Consider the following 23,498-nt stretch of genomic DNA (forward strand, 5'->3'; position numbering starts at 1 on the left):
TGATGTTTTGGGTGTTTTTCCTTCCTTTCTAAAAAATTGGGCAAATTTTTTCAGGCTCGTAACTTTAGATGGGTACCACTAAATTTGATGAAATTTAAAAACAGTTCGTTACCCCGAACTGTTTGATTGACATGCAAAACTTTGGTGGTGTTGCTGAATTCCATAATGCGGTAGCTGCTCTTCAGCGCCAGAGACGTAAATTTTCTGTACAAACTAAGGGTATAAGATGTTCTGATTTTGGACAAACTTCTTGCATATATTTTAACCTATATGCTTAAAACAGACTAAGCTAGTATTGTGCAAAATAAAATTGAAAGAATCAATATATTGAAAAAGATAAATATACATTCTTAAACAAAATAAATAATTTACATCTGACGCGATGGAAACTTTTTTACAAAAAAAGAAAATTAGGAAATAAAATATTTACAGTTTAGATCAGTTTTTTTACATAAAATGTTGTTTAAAAAAACAAGAAATAAGCCACATATTTGCTCATCGTTATTCGTTAACCACGTAGGGTCTTTGATTCCATCGAATCAATCGTCTATAGAAATAAAAGTCCAAAGCGTCGTCGCCCGTGTCGATCTCATTTTTTTGGCAGTGTTGTATCCAATCTTGATGTTCGCTTGGGTTTTTCGGGCCCCATTCTTTTGTTGGCTTGCATGCATTTTTCAGTTTCTAAAAATAGGAATTGTTGTAAGAATATATGGTACAAAAAATCATAACAGCTTGGGTAACCTTATTATATGTGACATTATGAGTATCATATCTGCGTATATTTAAAATTTACATTATAAAGACAATAGACAAAAAACAAGCCAACAAAGTAGACACAAATTTCAAAACAGGGCATATCTCTTATTTCCAAAAATTCTAAATATAGAGCGAGTAATGTTTTAAAGTTGAGTTTTAAGCTTTTGTCAATTATCCCCGTTTCTCCACTGCATTTAATATTCAATTATTGAACATAGTTTAACTAGAGAGATCTGTTTCGCCTTCTAAACTAACTTGCCTATCTACTTTAGTTCTGCCCTAGGATGGATGATAGATTATCATCAAGAAGAAAAATTAATTATTTTTACACAACTCTGAAAAAGTTAAGCCAGCTTTACCTCTTAGAGAGATTTTGTCTTGGCTTTTCTCTAATTAGCCATAACTCTCAAGTTTTTTTTTTTTTTTTTATCACTTCCACCAATCTGATAACTCAAGAGAATCTTCGTCTTTTAGTGACCCTATACAGAAGAATAGGACTACGAGTCAACATAGAGAAAACCAAATTTATCGTTTTTAGCGGCACCAACTCGACCAATTCCAATCTTGTCCTTGACGGTATCAGAATCCAGCAGTCCCAGTCCCTAAATTACCTTGGTATCACGTATGGCCAGACACTTAGGTCAACTAGAGGCTTGTTGGCTGAATCAGTCTGTAAATCTATACGCTCAGCATATGGAAAAGCTGTCAAATGCAAGTGGTCATTTAATCGATTCATTATGTCAAAACTATTCAATGCCGTCATCTATCCTGCCATCTGGTACATATCACCCTTGTGGGAAATGTTGTCCCTCACCGAGCGTCGAAAAATACGAACCACGTACTACAGATTTGCAAAATTTTTACTGGGACTTCCACTAAGATATTCTAACACTGAGATCTCATCCATATATGGAATCCTTGATCCATCAACCAAGGTGATTGATCTAGAACGGAGAGCCTCAAGACGATCCCTCAGTAAACTCTACGACTCACCGCTGACTCAACTGTTTCTGTGAATGAAATACCTGTATTTAATTTTTAGTGTTGAACATATTTTTCTTCTTTTTTTGTTTCATTTTGTACTCCGCTTTTTTTTCTCCATTTCTCCATTGTAAGCGGGCATAAATAAATATATATATATTACCCTTAATATACTTAAAAAATCCACTTGATAATTCAAAAAGTGCAAAATACGCACTTTCGTTTGGGCACGGCAAAAAAATATTCCAAGTATTGCAGAAATTATCAAATTGGACCAAACATATCTTTTTTCCTAAAATCTTTCTGTTTTCACTTTTCTTGCAATGTTTTTAAACCTTTTAATCATTTTATAAGCGAATCACTCAGGAGCTAAGTAGTCCATAAAAAAACAGATAAACTTAAAAAAAAAAGATATTCATAGAAGATACTAATTAACTTGTGAAAAAATTTCTATTCTTTTTGGGCTTTGTTTGACAATACGTCTGAGGCTTTCAGGGATACTTCTATTATAGTTATTGATTCACATTTTACTCTTTCGTTTCATAATTATAAGCTAAATTAACGCTTTCCATTACATCCATAGGGTTTGACGGTCAAGATGTTTCCTATATTACTCTGGAATTGTACAACTCCCAACATCAATTTAAACTGTGCTTTGATGTAATTTTTGCTTTTTAAGGCTAAAATGTCCCTTTTTTCTTGATTCTAGTTTTTTTTTATTAAAATTCTTAATCTCTTCACTTAATAATCAAAACTTTGATTTGTTTACGTCGCCCCGCACAAGCTTACTTTTAGTGTAAAAATTTCCTTTATTGAGAGAAGAGATTGTGCGTTCATCGGCCCTAATCATGGACTGTTTCTATTTAAAATGTTTAGTGCTAAATCGCAAAAAAACATACAATTTAGAAGTCTTGTAGATCAGTAACGTTTTCCAATTACTATTGCAACATAGTAGGGGGCATATGGGGAATTAAAGTCAAATCCAAGCTCGTTTTCGATGATCTTCATTTTCATTCCTTCCCTTCTAATGGATCTTATAAAAATATTAATGATGAGTCCCCCAATGACCCTTTTTTCACTATTAAACGTAATCCCAGTTAAGTGGTTTGAGGCAAAAGATTCAAGAATCCAAATATTTTGACACCAAATCTTACTTTTTAACAGCTGAAATAAGATCAAGTGTTATTAGCCAATTCAACTTTATGGTTTGGATGTCATTTTACGCAATGACATGTTAAGTTGCTGTCATTTGATACAAAAAAATAAAAACAAAAGTCAATTCCCTTATCATGAAGGACCAAGCTACAATAAAAACAAAAGTTGTCACTAAACATTCAGATACTAAAATTTCTTCTAGAGGTATTATGCTCCAGGCCCCAGTGCCAGACTGGCATTCTAATGTGATAAGCTCCAAATTCCTAGTTGGAGCGGGCTTTTAGTCTTCATGTTTTTTTCTCAGATTTGTCAATAATATGATGGCTACTAATATGTAAAACAAACCTTTCTAGAATTTTTGTTTCCTCATTTGCCTGTAATGGCAAATAATATAAAAGCAACACATGTTTCACAAATTCAGTCACGAATAATTCTATGCAGTCAACGATTATGCATAACGGTTTTTGTGCCGATTGTAATTTACCAACCTTAGGTTTTACTAAATACCATTGAAGGTATCAACAAATGTCTTATTAGAGTAACCCACCATCGGGAGATAATTTGATATATATTTTCAGCAAATTGTTTATAGATTGAAATTAGGGTAGCTATAAATATAACAAGTCCAGTATAGTAAATTAGCAAAACCTAATAAATTTCGACATATTTACCTCAAATAGTGTATTGCCTGTTTGTTTTCTTACAGCTACAAAAGCCCAAATAGGTATTTGACTAACAGCAATGAGCGCGAGAATCCAACCAGCAGCTGAAAATAAAATAAGAAAATTATATTGATTCCTGTTTCGTTATTACTACAGATGGTAGGGTGGATATTTCCATAACTGCTTTTATGTTTCACAGTTTTGAATTTGGCTTTGCATTTGTTTTGAAAAGTCAAATGATGCTTAAAAAGGGTTATAGTTTTGAATTCCAGGTTCGAGTTTCATAGCAAATCATTCATTTCCGCAAATTGTTAGCTATAACCTTATGCATTTGTAAACTGGAATGGTAAAATGCATCAAGTAAAGGCATAATAATTAATCCTGAACTCACTTAGCTGCATTTTTTTTCTCACGCACAAGGGTTTAAGCCCGATGAATAAAGTGCAGCACAAAAGTTTCAAATCAGAGCGGTCTATTACATCTGTAAGACGAGACATAAAAAAAAGAAACAATAGATGGAAATGTAAGAAACAATGTAATGTAAATGATAGAAATGTAATATATATAGTGTAATATATATCCCCAAAAGGGGTAGGAAGAGGGCGTAAGGAAGTATTGAAGATAATTTTGAACTTCTTGGGAGGGTGTAAAGAGGGTGACTTTGAATACCTTGGGATGGAGGGGGAGCGTGCATAGCCGTTTCGGCCTCAAGTACCTTGTTGCTTTAGTGAGTTGTTAGTAGTAGCATTACCAATGATGAGATGATGCCAGAATCTTTTCCAATTCTAGTTCTAATCCAGATTCCCCCTCAAAGTCTCAATTCCGATACGACTCCTGATTCCAAGAATAATTATAAATATATATATACATTTATACATATAGATTTATACATATATATATAACGTGTTCAATAACGTGTTCAATTATTTCAATAACGTGTTGCATGTTGGATAATTGATTTAACTACCTGTTGCAGAAGCTGGCATATAGTCGTCCCCAATCTTCAATGGTTCGTAGTTAAACAAGGAATAGATAAAGATGACCAAGAGCGAAATGGGTATAAAAAATCCCCATTCTATAACCCAGTATACACTCAGCTTTTTGCCAAGCATAAAATAGATGTCTCTGATGAGTTTCTTATACCCTGAAAGTAATGCAAAATTAAAACTTTCTATATTGAACTACAATCATGTTAACAGATTGATAAAGGACTAAGAAATGTTTGCGTTTCAATTTAAACAAACTAAATATGAAACATATACATGAAACATATGTCTAAGTACATTTTTTTCAACTATCGAATCCTATATTAATATGTTATGTTATGTATCCTATTATATGTTAGTTATTTCACAGATTTACACTATTATATTACACTATCATTAGTAACATTATCGCCAATACCAAAACGTTCATCCTATTTCAAGAAAATCAAGCCAGTAATTATTAAAAAAGCAATTAAGGACTTACAATAGTTGAAGTCTGGGATTAGCATCAAATGTACATTACATTTTGTCTTTTAATGCAAAGAAAATACTCATATTTTGACGAATTTAACAGCTAAATTTGAAGATTTAAGAAATCATAGATTTTGTTGCTATCAGAAAAAAAGCACAAATTGTCAGTATCACCAGAATGATTACTATAATCATCAATCTTTTCATTATGTTTAAAAGAAGTCAAGCCAATACTTATTCAAATTTGAAAAAAATCAACTGGTTTTAACTGTGAGTAAGAGCAACATTAAAACATAAAACGAACAGAAATTACGTATATGAAGGGGTTTGTCCCTCCTCGATATCTTGCTCTTTACGCTAGAGTTTGACGTTTTGTTCCAATTATTTAAGAATGACTACTGAACACAAGGCCTGTTTACACGGGGAGATCTAGGATTTTCTTTAGGGGGGGGGGGGGGGTCATAATAGGTTGCTTCGACAAACTTGCGAACATAGAAATACAAGTAATTTAAAGGGAACCTCGACAATTATGTGTCGTAGGTAGGTAGTGGAAATGGTTGTAAATTTAATCTAAAATCTTGTGATGGTTAAAGTTTTAATAAATTTGTTGAAATTAAAATGGTATAAAAATATTGATACAAAAAATAGTAAGTTGTAAAAACCACCCCGCTATAAAAAAATAAAAAGCTGTTCACCATCTATAAAAAAAAGTATGATACTTAATATTTTCTGCATAATTTTTTGCCTTTGCACTCCTGACCACTATAGCGAGTGAGTTAAACTTTTTATTTAAAAAAAAAAATGGTCTTGAAGCACCTTTTGGGGTCATGCCCTCTTTGTGATAATTTGAATAGGTCAAACAATTTAACATGTCGCATAACTTTGTTCAAGACAATTAGTTCACGTGAATTCACGACACTAGTACTTAATTTACGATTTCTGATACTGTTGCATATCCGGAGTTACTCTCTTTGTGTTTCAGCTCGAGATTCGAAGTCAAAAATAATTTTAAATATTCAAGAAAAATTAGAAATGCATTTGGTTCAATAATATGGCTTCATGACATCTATCGTCGTGATATTTTAAGTTCTCTTTTTAATGCAGTTGCCTTGACACATTTTTTTTATACTGCCCGTCCTTTTCGAGATATAAAAATCTTTGGTTTGTCTTCAACTCGCGTATACTAGAAATTAGATTTCTAATGTCTTACTAGGTTTTCCAATTTTTTTTACGTAACACTGAATTAGTTTTGAAATTTAATATTAAAGAGCCATTGTTGGATATAGAATTAAAATGTAATTTTAATCGCAAATCTGGAAAAAAATTCCCTCTGCACGAATTTTTTCCCCTGTCTTCCAGAATTTAAATAATATATGATATCTTGTTTTTTTACGTATTTTGTTTAGATGTATTATTAAGCTTATTGTAAATCAATAATTTGTTTCATTTGTTAAAGTGTTTCTTTTTTGTGCAATTTCATTCATGTGTTTTATATACTGTTCGATTTTTGGGGAAATAAATTAATATGAAACTACTGAGCTAAAGAAAAACGGAAGAAATTGTAGAAGTAAATCTGTGTCGATTTATCAAGGATGTAAAAGGGATTAGGTACTACTAAAGTTTATTTTATTATTCTTTTTTCAATCTAATTGTAAGCTAATGACCCATTTTTCTCAGAAAGAGATTTTTTGGGTAGAATATTATTCTCAGGTAGAAATTTCTTGAAATTTGCTTCTATGTAAACAATAACTTTTCGAACTTCTTACTTTTAAACTGTTAAATAGTTAGCAAAATAGGTAGGGTGAGGATAATCAGCTGCTAATATTTTATTTAAGTTTTATAATTTGATGGGTTATAATGTTGGTTAGCACTTTTATTTAGATGGAGCTATTTTTTCTTGGAAATTAAAAAAAACTTAATTTTTTTCCAGTTTCTCATATTCCTTTTGCTTAACTTTTAAAGGGTACGAAGAATAGTGATGTGTAATTCTCCGTCAGAATATACAAGTTATGCTTATAATACTTCTTTAGTCTCTAATGAACTTGTTGTGGTACAAATTAGCGAAAATATACTTACCATAAATCCAGGAGATAGCAAAAGTTTGCAAAATAGCCATGACGAAAATAATGAATCCTCCTCCAAAATAGTCCACAAGATCTAAAATGTACTGCCCACCCTAGAAAATAAATTATTATAGGCGGTTAGGCTTAGAATGTTTAAAGAACAAGTCATAAAAGGGTTTAATTATGAATTGTTTACATATATGTATTTAAATAGCATTCAATCACATTCAAATAAAACTGAGAATTTAGATTAGGCTCATTCTACGGTGAATTGGAAGTTCTAGTACACATTTAAAATCTAAAATCGTTACCAATGAATTGTATTTCAACTCTGTGAAAAAAGATGAACCTGTATAAACTGTCTCCGTAGATGGTGCTGCTATTGCACCGACTTTTTCGATTAAATACTTAGGTCTTTTGTACGGTCGAGAAAAAAAACACCCTAGAATAACTCTTTGCCTTGATAAAAGTGTGTCTAACCTGCGAGTGAGCTATGCTAAACTAGCCCAGCTGAAATATTCTTATAATTGGGAAAATTTGGTGAGGCCATAAAGGGCAGTCACATTAACACATATCCTTCACCTTTCCCCATAATGGGAATGGTTCACAAAAACAGAGATATTTGAACACAGATATTTGAACTTAACACGAATACTGCTAATCGAGAGAATCTCTTTTAAATAAGTACCAATTTTTTTATCCCTGTGAAGTTGTGATAGAGCAAGAAATTAATGCCAGAAAATTTGTCCTTTACCACCTTTATGACTTTCTTCCGTTACACGCATTGAACGAGTTACTAGTGTATATGGTGAATATAATATTTTCGTTTACTGTTTTTCATCTTTTTCCTCTCTTTTCTCCACCATTTTGTTGTTTTCATGGTGAGCTAAAATAAATTACGCATCTATCTATCTGTTAGCGTACCGGTGTAGAATCTTCTTTCCAAACCCTACACAAAATCCTTCAGGCTAGAATTTAGACAAGTACAGTTTTGATTCATTGTTATGCCCATGCCACATTATAGTCACACTTGTCGATAGAATCAAAATAATGCGTGACTACAGCGCCAATTACGTTCGCCCCCCGTAATTTCTTGAGTTGAACATTATTCAACTTTCAAACAAATATCTTGACTGACCAATCAGAGTCAAGGTTTAAGGCATAATTTTTAAAACCAGAAAAGATGGAAACTTAGAACAGTGGTTTTTCTATCTGGGATAGGAATCTGATAAAAGTTAAAAACACTTAGTATTAGTAGAGAACAGTTGGACACAAATTACTGTTAGTGCAAACTCTTTAAACTAATTTCTTGCAATTTTAATTTTTTGTGCTTTTTAAACACAAGTGTGACGCTAAAGTCAAGAAAATTACATTATTATTCATGATATTTGGCTTTCATTATCGATAGATGTGACTATGATGTGGCACGGGCATTATAGGTTATCTACAACTGCTTTTACAATTTTGGTTTGTAAATTACAAATTAAAATGTCTCTCTAATTCAATGTAACTCAATTTTGGATCCTAATTTACATTTTAAATGCATCTAAACATTTTACAGGATTTCTGCCTGAAATGACAAGTGCATCCCGTTCAAGTGCAAAATAGTTTTGTTTCAAAACTGTTTTTTTTAATTACTGTGATGAAACAGACAAGACTTCCAATTTTGTTTTTAGAAATTTACCATATTCAAAATCCTCTCAGTCAAACAAGAGTGGTCTTGGTAGACTGACAGAATATACATAAGTATCTATGGACTGAAGTTTTAACTTGAAGAAGAGGAGAGAGCCAATATCATTAAGGGTAACATTATGTTTTTCTTGCGATATGGTAACTGAGAAAAAATCGAAACCATTTCAAACAACATCACAAATTGGTTGTACTGAAAAAAGGTAACTGAATAGCACTAAAATATAGACAGCAGTATGTAATGATAATATTATAACTTCCTTGACGAAAAACGTTTCAATCCTATTTGTGTTACATTCCCTTTTGTTATTCCCAATTACATATTTTAGAATTGTTTGTAAGTGTGTTTTAATACGCCAGTCATATTTAATTCTATACCATCCATGGAACTATAGTCGTCTGCTGTTCTATTTCTTAGCAACTCTACAACTGAAAGGTACATGTACAATTGTTTTACATTTCAGGGGCGAGGGGCTAAGAACCTGACATTAACCCCCCTCCCCTGGTACAGGCCAGGCCTCTTGCCTTATTGAGTATTCTATAAGCGTTTATCGGCTTATTTTTTTATTATTTTTCCTTTTTTTCGTAGTGACAGCGAGTCTTAACATGAGGTCTATATAAAAGGGTGTGTAGCTTTAACAAATTTGACTTTTGTTGGTTGTGTTTATTTATTTATTCTAAACAGAAAAAGGTCTACTAAACTCACTGGTGTGATATAGACAAGTCCACAAGCAAAACCAATAGTTGAAACAACAGCAGTAATTTTCCACTTTTTCCATTGAGGAAAGTCATCATTAATAACGGTGATAACACATCCGGCCAATGAACTTGCACTTCCTACTCCAAGTGTAAACAACATCAAGAAAAAGAGAAGAGCAAGTAACTGAAAGCAAAGTAAAAGCTTTAGAAAAATGGACATAAAAGAGGCAAATTAAAGCACAGCACTGTATAACAAATGAGCTATTGGTTCGATAATGTATTGCTGAATTTATGAATATTTAGCTTTAAATTGTCTCTTAAATATTTTTTCTTGAAAATTAAGAATTTCCAGGTACACTTAATTTAATTTTCCAAAAAGGTGCCACAGGAGATAACAAGAAAAATATATGCCCCTCCCTTCTATAAATAAAATAATTACAATTTTTGACTTTCCAAAAAATGTGTTGTTGTCCAGAAGAAAGTCCATGCTCTTTATCCCCTAGACCAGTAGTTCTCAAACTTATTTAGACACTGTACCCCTTTTTACCCAAAAAATACTTCAGGTACCCCTTCTCGGTTACTGGTACTAAGTAAACTATAGCTAAACTGTATACTATAGCTAAAAACTATAGCGGCCGCGTACCCCCTAAAAATTTTTGCGTACCCCCAAGGGGTACGTGTACCCAAGTTTGAGAAACACTGCCCTAGACAATTACAATTCAGAACAGCAATGTATGTGATTTCTTAAATAGAGTAAATTTATGATAACTATTTAAGTGATTATAAAGTGGTATGACTAAAAAAAACTGAAGTGTTCAGGCAAGTGGCAATTTTGTAAAATAGAAATCGTGTTTTCAAGCCTATACAATCTCGTGTTCTCAATAAGGAATGAAATTCAGTAAGGACTGAATTTCAAATCAAGTAAAATAATAATTTATAATTCTACTGTAAAAATATCCCAAAAATGTCTACGCTTCTTATTAACAAACCAAGGTTTTTGCTTTCAGTCCTTTATCGAGAATAATTATCATGTCTACCCCTAAGACAAATTCTATATTATTTGCTTCATGGAGCGAAAATTAAGGCACTTTTAGCGGCATATTTTATTATATTTTTGTTCTAAGCTTATGCATCCTTATGGGTGTGAGGCATTTTCAAACAGACCGCTCTTATGGTGATTTTTCTAATAGGGCCCGTTTTTTACATGGTTTTGTTGAGAAAAAGCATAAAAAATTTTAGGGATATTTTTCAGTAGAATTATAATTATTATTTTGGTACGTTTTCACTTGATTTGAAATCGAGCTGTCTGGCTAGAGTTAAAACTATCGACCAAACAAAACAATTCACATTATAGTTTGAAAATCTATGTACTATAGGCATAATGGCAGGATTTTTTTTAGTTTATTTCATAGTTGTTTGTTCTTCGCTTCATGTAAACGGAGTTGCGTCTCCAGTTAAAATTTCACATTACTAACTGTAACTGATGAAACCAATGCGTCAAACAGTCATTTTCATATGGTCTTAATGACTTCTCAGTTGTGAAAATAAAATTTCTTCTTTCTGTTGCTTCTGTTTTGAGGAAATTTGAATTGTACACAATTTTTTTTTCGATATTATGGCAAGTGGAAGAGTAGCGAGAGCCTTATAGCTTATCCTTTCTATTCTGTAGGCAATGAACTTTTCCTATTAGGGTAAGCCTTCCACAATCCAATTTCACCTTTTTCCAAATTTTGTGTGGTAGAAATTCCGAAAATTTGCAAAAATTTCTCTTTTTTTCGAAAATAAGATTTCAAATCTTTATTGAGTTGTAGTCATTACTGCAAGCATATTGCACAGCAATTAAAAAAAAATCCAATACCAAAGAATAACTAAGTCTAGCCAAGGTTATGATTAATAAAAAAAAGATCCAGAATAATTAACGATAACAAAAAAAATAGCATGACATTCAATCCAAGATTGCCTTCTAATTCATAGGAATTTTGGCGATCTTTTACTATTGACATAGTCAATTGTTTCCCGATAATCAGAGAGATCAGACGTTTCTTTCAATGCCTGTCTAACTACGCCTATCGTCTAACATATTCTTTGGTTAGCACGTAAATAAAACAATAAAAAAGACAAATTAAAATGTTAAATCACTTGTTATCAAATAGGGCTCATCAGAGAAATGCCAGGAGCATATAGGTTATGAAGTATGTAATGTTTGTGTTATGCGTGACCTATTGATTGCCGGGAAAACAACTGGGATTTACGGACCTTGAGTAAGTGAGTAAGAAAGTGAAGGAAAAGGGAAAATATAATATACCTGAGGAGCCCATTGAGTTTTTCCTATTGCTTCAGGATATGAAATAAAAGCAAGACCTGTTCCACCTTTTACAACTTTCGTAATATCAACATCCAATTCGTGCGCCAAATGGCCAAGAATAGCGAAGATTGTCACACCTGCCAACAAACTAGTCCCTGTGTCCATAAAAGTGATGATGAGGGAGTCCCTGGAAAAAATATTGCTTTTTAAAGGTGAAGCAAAATCGTCCATTAAATAAAGTTGTGCAATGGATTTTGAAACTGAAGCAACACTAAAGGACGTGAATATTGATTACAAAAATTAAAGATTTGTTTAATTTATTATCACTTCAGGAAAAACTTTCTTGATACAAAAATTGGAAAAGAATCTGGTAGAATTCAAAGACTCGATGTCGCGAAAAAAATTAATATTAAGTATTGTTCTGTACATACTAGTTAAATTGTGGATTTTATAAATATTATTTTATATATATAGCTTCGTATAGAATTTTTAATGACAAAAGATTCATCCTAAAAATTTAACTGAAGGAAATTCAGCAATTTCTTATTATCAAACAGTTCGTGGTAACGAACTGTAAGTAAGGAGTGACCCGGCTCAATAGTAACCTAAACTCTAAAAAAACAGAATTTCAATACAAATAGATACATCAGAAGAATTATATTTTTATGCCGATTTTAAATATATTAGCTTCATCAAGTTTAGTCTTACCCATGTTTAGTCACAAGAGGACTCATTCAAACAAAATTAAAAGTTGCCCTTTTACGTGACCAAAAAATTAGAGGGAACTATGCCCCCTCCCACGCTCATTTTTTCCAAAAGTCACCGGATCAACATTTTGACATTGCCATTCTGTTTAGCATAGTCGAAAATTTAATTACTATTGGAAAGTATACAGAAGTTTTCAGGGGGGATTTTTCTGGTGGGGGGCTGGGGGTTACGTGGGAGGATCTTTTCATGGAGGATTTTTTCATGAGAGAAGAGAATCCCCATAAAGCATGCATTTCCTAGTATTATTTAAAAAAAACAATCGGAAATTAAATTAAAAAAAACAGGTTTTTTCAACTGAAAGTAGGGAACAGCATTAAAACTTAAAAAGACAGAAAATATTACGTATATAAGGGGGGTTGCCTCTCTTCAATAGCTCGCTCTTACGCTAAAGTTTTTTATAACCTTTAAAGGAGTTATCATTCAAATCCAACAGCCTTTGTGGTTCAGGAGCCATTCTTAAAAAACTGGAACAAAAATCAAACTTAGGTTTATTGGGTTATTATAATTAATATTATTATTATTTAAAAAAAGTAAAATTAATATGTAAGTTTCGTTTTAATTACTCATGTAGGGTGAGCCAAATTCAAAACCTACATTAATTCAAAAATGTTCAGAAATTAAATAAAAAAAACAAGTTTTTTTTAACTGAAAATAAGGAGCGAAATTAAAAATTAAAACGAACAGAAATTATTCTGAATATGAAAGGGACTGTCCCCTCCTCAACGCCTCGCTCTTGACGCTAAAGTTTGACTTTTTCTCACAACTCTACTTTCCAAAACAATAAAAAACTTTAGCGTAAAGAGCGGGACGGTGAGGAGGGGACAGCCCCTTTCACATACGGAATAATTTCTGTTCGTTTTAAGTTTACCTTCATTTATTGTCAGGTTCAGTCTTCTTTTTTTTTAACATTCGCAAATGATTTAAAAAAACATGCTTTCGCACTTGGGAAAAACCTACGAGGCTTTTCAGTGCCGCAAACGTCCACATAACTTTTCATCTACTAAGTTACACAATTAGATGAATCAAATAAAAATTATAACAAATCCAGTCTTTATCCCTTATCAATACTCACCTCCCCCCACCCTGCCTCTCAGCCCATTTTCACCTCCCCTACCCACCCATAATAAAGTTCAACAATCATGTCCCTAAAAATAATCCTTTAATTTTTCTTTAAATTGAGGCACCTGTCCCGCGGCATTGCCATTAAGGTAAGAGGGAATAAGTTGTTCTGGTCTCGTAAGTAGTTCAACGTGGAACAAACTACGGACTGAATCAATTCCCAGAGTGTTGTTCTTACACTCCTCTGAGAAGAGGTCCAATCTTTTAGAAAATATTATTTCCAGAGCTTGTGGTTCAAGACCTATTCGGCAGGTGTCAAAAAGCTCGCCGGAAAAACAAAGATAACGAAGTGGACTAAAGAAAAAAATTTTAGTGTAGAAAACTATATATTCGCCTGAAGAAATAAAATGTATTTGTGTATCCGCTACATACCTGTAAATGGGCTGCTTGAATTTGTTGTAGCTCGAGAACATGACTATAGGTCCAAAGCTGACGGAAAGTGAAAAGAAGCATTGAGTCACAGCTGCATACCAGACTTTGGCCTCCAGAATTTTGTCCCATTGAGGCGTAATATAGAACATAATTCCTTCATAAGCCCCGGGTAAAGTCACACCTCGGATCAGGAGTAATAGTAAGACAACGTATGGGAACAAAGCAGTAACGTAAGCAGCTTTTCCTGATGAAGACACGCCCTGTAGAGGGAACTTAGTGTTAAAATATATTCAAGGAATTTTATTTTAGGAACATCAATGAAGCAGGTGTCCTTACTCTTAAGCAGATAGGCCGTATCCACAATATAGCACAATTTCAATAACGACAAAATAGTAGTTTTTCTGAGCAACTAAATGTTTATTCAGTGCTTGTCTAATTGGCTACCACTACTATCATAGAAAGAGTAACTATGCTTATTTTATGTCAGTTGTTTATATTTAGAGCTTATTTTATGCTTGTTATGTTTATATTTGTTGTTCAGACGAGCTACATTGTTTGCTAAGAGAATAATACGTTAGAAAAGGCATTTTACCATAAAGTCCCAAGAATTCAGGACTAACTCTAATCTCTGACTAAATCTCTAAGTCAGGAAGCAGGACATTTTCAGAAATACCTTTACCCTTTTGACCTGTTTGTAATTCCAAGGACAATCTTATATTTTATAAAAAAAATGCACTGACTTCTGAATTTGTTAATTTTTACAGAAATCAAAACCAGCTAATTTTCCAAAAGCAAATTTCTGAGAGCAAACAATCAACATAGAATTCTGCGTCTTAATAAGTAAACAAGAAAGAGTAATATTTTCAATTTATGGAAGCAAAAATAAAAGAAAACTTAAGCTATATCGAAAAAATTGGACCAGGCGCTTTTCACTGTATTGTACATTTTCAGAAAAGAAAAACTATCTAACTTTCCCCAAGCAAATCCCTGGTAGAAAAACAGTAAAAACTGAAAGTTGCGAATAAAAAACTGACAACTATAATTGACGCGCTTGTCAGCTTGAATTCAAATTTGGATACAGCGCCAAGGGATCATTTTTTTGCGCTTAAAAATATACCAAAATGATCAGTATCTTTTCTTATATTTCATGGTTAAAAAACTCAAGCTCATGAATGTTTTCAAATTGTGCAACCATATTCAGAAATTTTGCCAATGCTCATTCACTACAAAAAAAGAGAAAAAAGTGAAAAAAAAATGAAACCACTGATAATAACCTGGAAATAATTATAAGAAATGCAAAAAAAGAAAAAAGGAACAGTTGGCTAAGGTTTAAGAAAGAAAATGTACCTTAGCAAGTATGAGAAATATGACTGTCCATGAGAATAATAGGCAAACTGTCAGCCTCCATTCAGGAACTCCAATTCCATCGTCAAGATTTTCAATCTGCTGAAGAACGTTTCGTCTAAAGATGTAACCAGTATCAGAAAAAGTTTAATAGCAGCTAATTAGTTGTCGACACTTTAGAAAGAAAAGATACAAACTAAAACAACGCAGATATTTCGACTGTTTTTAACGAGGTGTTAAGTTTTTTCAGGGAAGTAAAGAGACTTAAAGAAAAAAATTCTAACATAAATCGATAAACTAGTGCAATAACCAGCTGAAAATATCTCCCTATGTTTGTATGATTATAGAAAACTGGTGCTTTACTGAAAACACAAGACAATATAGGAGTTTGTATACAGTAAAAGTACACCAAAAAAGGACACTATTATGATATTTAATATTATTATGAATATTAGGAAATAATATTTATTTTTATGCTTAAGTTTAAGGTAATTTTAATTGCATGCTGAAAGTTACTTTTATCACAGCTGGTGTAGGACTATGAAGTGTTAAAGACAGGCTAGGATTTACCTATAGGCCCACTAGGCCCAGAGTTAGGGGCGCAAAAAAAACGCTGGGTGGTTTTTCTCTTAACAGAAACCGGACTAATGTGATTTATCGTCATAGAGTCAGGTGCACTTTGCAGCTGCGCGGCCTATTCACAGAAAAGTGACTTAAAAACAAAATCCGCACTGGCGAAGATGGGCTTAGGCTACAATTTTCACAAAATGTATAGTTTTTAAATTGTAGGATTATTAAGCATTTTCGACATTCAAAAGTTCAAAGTATTAAAATGTTAGGTAAAGTAAAGCTGTATAGAATTTTTTAGCCAAATCGAATGAGAGAAAGGGGTTGAAATAAGCATCTCAAATCTTGGTGAAAGACAGAAAGAATTAGTAAGTAAATCGTGGTAAAAATAAAAAGGAAACATAACAGTGCTACCATGCAAAAAATTGATTTTTCTTGGTTTTAAAGGCAGAGGACTGTAATTATACTATAAAAGTTTTTTACAATGCTGATTTCAATTGTGTGGTTTTTATTTCGATCCAATGCCATTTTGAGGGGTTTCAGGCTTTCCTGAAACCACCATACATTTGTTTTACGCAATAAACTTTTACTCTTAAGATTAGCCAAAACAATAGTTACCATTCCTTGTTCAGTGTCGGATGACAATTTGTCTCACCGGGCAGTTTTTTTTTTTATTCAAAACGAGTTTTCAACTTTTTGTTACTGTGGGCTGTGGTTCGCTCTTTACTAGGTTGCAGCTACTGATGCAGAGATGATGCGACGTAGCTCAAGCTGTTCCCCCTTCACCTTAAAATCCTACCCGCTATAATAACAATAGTGGTTTCTAGTTTATCATATTAGGTATTTTTGCCACTATTCCTACGAGCATAGCTGATAGCCAAGTCAATTACAGTCTATGTTCTGCAATCCAATTTATACGCGATTTTTAGTATCTTATCGTTAAATATAATTTGAGATTTGGTAAAATATTAACGAGGAAAAAATAGAAAATTTCTTACCTAAAATATTGGTCAGAGGGACTCTCCGATTTTCCAAATATTGACGAATTTGTTATGTTCTTTGTTGAGTCAACACATTTCTCATCCGCCCAAACTGGGTCACAATAAGTCCAGGGCAGTGGATTTTGGAATGAGGCAATAAAATAAAATGATACTAGTGCCATTAAGCTAGTATAGTAGGTTACAACGCACCAGGTTGCAAACGCCTGACCGTAACCAATTCCTGAAAGAAATTTGACATTACTGAACATCGGTACACCTCCTTTTTTACTTGGTCGACAAAAGCATTGGTGGTGTAGCTAAGGGGAATCTTTGGAGATAGTTAGCCCCTCCACCTATGCAACTCCACCTACAGCTAGGATAAGTGTGGGGACTGAATAAATTGTAGAATGAATCTGTCACTACAAAAAAAGAAGAAATGCAACCAAAATATCATAAAGCTGAGAGGCTTGAAGACTGAGACCTGTGGGACCAAATAAATTTAATAGTTTTATTTTGGAGAAAAAGTGTGGAACGATTAGCTTCACATATTATCCCAAGCTCCACATATCATCTTGTAGAATTTAGAAAACAATATTAAATAGTGACTATTTTACCTATCTTAATAAATCTCGTTTGATTTTTTCTACTATTTTAATTATCTCAATAAATCTTTTAATTATCTCAATAAATCGTGCCATATTACACTTGCATATAAGTTATTAACATCTCTCTATGATGTTCTGGTAACCCAGTAGCCCTGGAAAAAGAAAAGAAAAAAAGACATCAGCGCAACCAATGCAAAAAAGTGATTTTCCTTGTAATTCTGTAATTTCCATATAAAAGGTTTTCTACAACTCTGTTTCCAATGAAGCACTTTTCATTTAAATATGACGTAATTTTCGAGGGGTTTCAGGCTTCTTTTTTTTAAATTCGTCGTAAATTTCTGTTCACAATAAGCTTTTACTTCCAAGATAAACCGAAAAATAGCTATCATTCCTGAATTAGTGCTGGATGGTAATTTTTCTCATTAGACATATTTTAAAACGTGTTTTTCAACTTTTGGCTGTCGTCTGCTCTTTACTAGGTTGTAGCTGCTGGTGCAAAGCGAAACTGGGCTAAAAATCAATTACAAGATTTGCAGAAAAATAACATTAGAGATAAACATAGAATCCAAAGACAATAGAAAAGTAAAAATAACATAGGTATACCTTTTACAATTGGAGCAACCTCCCAAATCTTCACTGAGCCGTAACTTGAAAATTGGCCCATTGCCATTTCCAGGAAATAAAGAGGTTTTCCAATAAAAAATAAAACTACTAAATAGGGAATCAAAAATGCTCCGCCTCCATTTTCGTAGGCTGTAAATGGAAATCTCCAAATATTTCCTAATCCAACTGACATTGAAATACAGGATAACAAGAACTCCACTGGACTTCCCCATGTTGCTCTCTCGTCGGTCGTTTCCACGTCTAACTTGTAAGACTTCTAAAAAACCAATTCAACAAATTAAAATTATCAAACTAGGAATATTTACTCAAAATTTGCTTTTAGCAATGTCAGGTAAGTAAAATAAGTATAACAGCATAAGTAAATAAGTATAATGTCTAAGTATAAGAGGTATGAGATACTAGGAGGATGCTATAGGGATTCGTAGGGAGAGCAAGAAGGCACACTAAAAAGTATAATTCATACCAAAAATATAAGGTTTTTTTTAATCATTAGAATCTTGAAATAGCACGGGGTGCCACGGAGATTTGCAGTGAACAGTGGAGCTTTGTGTTATATTATTTGTAGAGATAAATTCAATTATAATCTGATTTGCGTTATTTTTATTTAGAAAAAACCAAAATGAGCATTATTAAAGAATAATCAGATGCTTAAGCAGCCTTTTCCACCAAATTTCATATCAAACAGTTCGTGGTAACGAACTGAAAGCAAGGAGCGATCCTGCTCAATAGTAACTGAAACTCTAAAAAAAACCTTACTGTAGATGTTTCAAGCTCCTATCTGCGAAAATGTGGAATTCTGTTCCTTTTTTTTTGCCAGAAGAAAGATCACGAATGCGTGTTTATGTGTTTATTTTTTTTGTTTTTTTACCAGGGGTGATCGTATCGATCCATTCCTAGAATGTCATGAGAGGCCTCATTCGAACGGAAATTAAAAGTTCTAGTGTTTTTTTTAAGTGACCAAAAATTTGGACGGCAACTTGGCCCCCTCCCGTGCTAATTTTTTCCCAGAGTCCCCCAATCAAAATTTTGAGATAGCCATCTTGTTCAGCATAGTCGAAAATCTGATACATGTCTTTGAGGATGACTTAATCCCCCACAGTTCCCAGGGGAAGGGCTGCAAGTTATGAACTTTGCCCATTGTTTACATATAGTATTGGTTATTGGGAAGTATACAGACGTTTTCAGGAGGGATTTTTTTCTGGTGGGGGGAGGAAGGAATTGGAGGAGGGGGCTACGTGGGAGGATCTTTCCATGGAGGGTGTTTCCTTGGGGGAAGGGACATTTCTATGAAGGGGGCGCCGGATTTCCCAGCATTATTTAAAAAAATGATCAGAAATTAAATAAAATGAACAAGTTTTTTTAAGTGAAAATAAGGAGCAACATTAAAACTTAAAACAAACAGAATTTATTACGTATATGAGGGGATTCACCCCCTAGTCAATACCTCGCTCTTTACGCTAAAGTTTTCTTTAGTACTTTCAAAAGAGCTATCTAGTTCTATAGACCTTCAAAAGTACTTTCAAAAGAACTATCTATCTTAGACATTTGTGGTTCAGGGATCTTTGATTCGAACAAAATTTGAACTTTAGTGTAAAGAGCGAGGTATTGACTAGAAGGCGACCCTCCCCCCCATATACGTAATAATTTCTGTTTGTTTTAAATTTTTCTTTCAGTTGAAAAAACTTGTTTTTTATTTATAAGATTTAAAATTTAGGACGCATGACTTACAAAACCTTTACCCATAAACAGGTTTTGTTGTCAACAATAGAGCTGAAAATAGAACTGACTACAATCGAAGACCCTTGCAAAAGTTTTTTTTGCCCCCTTGGATTTTAATGAATAAAAGCTAACAGTACCTTAGGGGATTGAGTGGAAACTTTCAGAGTTTGTTGGAAGAAGTAATTAGACCTCGAGTTTTGACGTCCGACTTAGAAGGTAACCTGATGGTCGGAGATGGAGTCGGTATACGAACAATGTCTGGAGTCAGAGTCAGTTTTAAATTATAACCAACTTTGAGGCCATGGTCATAACCGAGTGAAGCGTTCCTTCGTTCCTTTGAAAGTGGCAACTCCATATAAGTATATAACTCAGATTACCCATAGCGTTACGTTCCTTCACATAAGAGATATGTGACGCGAACAAATAGTAGGACTATTCCTCCAAGTGGCGTCGATTCAAGAAAATACAGGGGGAGGTGAAAAGTTAATTTTTTTTTTTAGTGAAGATAAAAAAAAATGTTTTTCAATGAAAATACCCCAAAAAGATTTTTTTTTAATCTAGCAAGGAGCAATAAAATTTGTTGGCTAATTTTATCATGGGTATTGATACGGAAACACCCCTCAAGAAAGGTTTGAGGTTCATCAGTTAACACTTTAATGTTACTTACAGATTTACAGCAGAAAATCCGTTTCATCTTATTTACTTCTTTTAGTACCTTCCTTTTGCCAGAACTCTAATAAACTGACACAGTTCAAATGCTCAGCAAATCAGTTCAACTATTTATGGTACCTCTAATTGATTTCCGTAAAAATCAAGTGTATTTTATTTGCATATGTATTTGACATTGTTAGCATAATGAATTTCCAAAAACAAGTAATATATGCTAACTTCTTATCCTTTTGAATCAAAGATTTGACGTTAATGCAATAACTGACCCTTACGAATGATCAGAATTTAGAATTAGAAGAGTAGGTCTATAGCCTATCTAGATAAATACATTATAATGAATAAGCTAAAAAAATTAGTTTTATTGAATGAAAGATTATCTAAATAAATTTTTCTTCAGGGGAGGGGGATTGACAAGCGAAAAGAATTGAGAGGGTAAAGTTTCAACCTTTTTATGGCAAGGAGTGATAAGTAGAACAGGTACTTTTGCATTATGTGGGCCTTTCTAAAAAGTCAAGTTTGGTTAATGCTAATGAAATAAAATAGGATGAATATATAATAGTCTAGAAACAAATTTGGGGTATATATTTGCACACTAGGGAAGGGGGGAAAAGCAAAGAATATATTAAATACTCAACCTAACCTAGGTCCCTCCCCCCCCGAAACCCCCAAAAAACAACAATTTAAATATAACTCCCAGAGTGAGAAACCCTTTGTTCATATGCGTAAACCTGTTTCTCATCACGCGTCTCGGTCTATTTCGTAACTGGTTTCCATTGTCTATTTTGTGACAGGCCCACATAATGCAAGAGTACCGTAAAAGAGTTACCCCACGCCAGCAGAAACCAGGACTTTAAACAACATTATTTTTTTTTCACGTCTCCCCTCCATCCTAATTTCCTCAGAATTTTACAAATTAGTCCCACTTTTGAAGTTCCTAGCTCCCTTTAAATATCTTATTATGAGCTCTTCCAACCTTCCATTAGTACGATGTAATTCTTAAGTTTTATATGATTATGGCAAGGAGGTGAGAAGAACCCACATTTTATTACAGCTTATAGTCATTTAAAATAGTAGCTAAAATTGTGCGTACAGTTCCTCTGGGAAACATCTAGCATGATTTTGATAATTTTGCTAAGCGTTCTAGTTTCAGAGGCAAACTTGAGCTCTGGCATTACAGTTGGTTTTGGTGTTTTATTATTAACTCCTAGAAGCAGCTTCTGTTCTGTAAACATTATCCCTACTTCCCCAAAGCTATTCACGTCCAAAAGAGGCATTCTACAAAAAAATGTTAAAAATATGGAAGTACATGGTAAACAAATAAATAAACACAATTCAATTTCTCCATTCTTTGAAAGTCCAGAGCTATCAGCTTTGGGTTTTGATGAAGTTTCAAGTCTCAGAGAAAGCACAAAATAGGTGCCTAAAAGTGTCGATCAGATGTCTTAAGGGGCAACCAAAGGATCAGATATCAAAAACAGTTATAGGTCGTAGATAATTTCGGAGACCACACTGCCTTTCCATTACAATAAAATAAAAGTTCAAAATAGGGATAAAATCCTTTTTAATAGACAGTGTATAATAAATTTCACAAAAAATACCATAATTTCTGTTCGTTTTATGTGTTATGTCGCTCCTTGCTTTTAGTTAGAAAAAACTTGTTTTTTTAAATTTAATTTTGATTAGGGCTGAGAGTGGGTGGCAGGGCTAACAAATTTCAAGTTTAAACTAATTTGATCGGGTATTTATTCTGTTGTTAAATAGCAAAAAAGGGGCTATTTTTGTAATTTAACAGGGAGAGGGAATAAGGACTAGACCAGGATAACTTCTCTAGTAAGGTTTTGATGTTCATCAATCTACATTTTAGTGTTACTTACAGATTTACAACAGAAAAACCGTTTCATCCTATTTACTTCGCTTAGAACCTTCCTTTTCCTTTTTACCTGAACGGCAAATCAGGTCAACTATTTATAGTACCTCTAATTGATTTCATTAAAAATTAAATGTCTTTCATTTGCACATGTGTTTGACATAGTTAGGATAATGAATTTGCAGAAAAAAGTAATATATGCTAACTTCTTATCTTTTTGGATCACATATTTGATGTTAATGACATAACTGACTATTACTGCTTAAATATTGAATGTTACAATTTCAAATTATAGGAGTAGGTCTATATATAAATAAATGCATTATAATAAATAAGCTTAAAAAATCTGTTTATTGAATGCAAGATTATTCAACTAATCTTTACTTTGGGGGAAAGGGGGTAGACAAGCATAAAAAAATCCGGGAGGTTAAGGTTTCAACCTATTTATGGCAAGTATAAGAGTGAGCCTCGTCATCAGAAACAGAGACTATAAACAATAGAATTTTGTTGAATATCAAACAATGCCTCAAGTTATTTCTCCACCCCAACCTCCTCAGTGATTCTAGTTATTTACCCGACCCTCCCTGAAAATACCCCCCCCCCGCAGATGGATGATTTCCAATCACTTTCGACACATAAAAAGAGGAATAGAACTCTCAATTTCTGATCAAATGAGCATTCTCCGAAGTTTCCACAACCATAGGGTAGAGGTGGAAATGAGGAAGGGGGAGTCCTCTTCCTATAAGGAATAAGTTTTGCTTATTTTGGGGTTTAATGCTACTCTTTAGTTTCCTACTAACAGCATAGACCAGAAGTATTTCCAGAAATCCCGATGGATTTAACATCAATTTAACATTTTTGATGCGTTTTTCGTACCCCCCTGAAAAATATCCCCCCCCAAAACAAAAGTCCTGGATATGGCCCCGGGGACTATATATCAATTTCTACCTCTACCCTTTCCCCATCTCTCCCTTTAAAGTTATTCTAGATTTATTTGAAGGCTATATTTGAAGACCATATTGAAGAGGTATAAAACATTTATACGATCATCCCTAGTCCTAACAAAAAAAACAAACAATAAACGACACTCATCCATG

At 33.3% G+C, this 23,498-nt stretch overlaps 1 protein-coding gene across 1 annotated transcript; it reads right to left on the bottom strand.

Annotated features, from left to right (window-relative positions):
• Window positions 1–326: 326 nt before the first annotated feature.
• LOC148942071 (sodium-dependent nutrient amino acid transporter 1-like) lies at window positions 327–20,621 on the bottom strand. The gene is made up of 11 exons (XM_089103562.1): window positions 20,533–20,621; window positions 18,126–18,402; window positions 16,936–17,158; window positions 15,374–15,488; window positions 14,027–14,286; window positions 11,768–11,954; window positions 9,470–9,646; window positions 7,088–7,187; window positions 4,522–4,698; window positions 3,564–3,658; window positions 327–681 (listed from the first exon to the last, which is right to left on the bottom strand). Exons 1-11 carry the CDS (start codon window positions 20,557–20,559, stop codon window positions 502–504), a joined length of 1,818 nt encoding a protein of 605 aa, XP_088959688.1. The 5' UTR covers window positions 20,560–20,621; the 3' UTR covers window positions 327–501.
• Between the last annotated feature and the right edge of the window lie 2,877 nt (window positions 20,622–23,498).

Source organism: Artemia sp. Qi Xiang Cuo, chromosome 17, assembly GCF_049724085.1.
Source record: "Artemia sp. Qi Xiang Cuo chromosome 17, ASM4972408v1, whole genome shotgun sequence".
NCBI lineage: Eukaryota > Metazoa > Arthropoda > Branchiopoda > Anostraca > Artemiidae > Artemia > Artemia sp. Qi Xiang Cuo.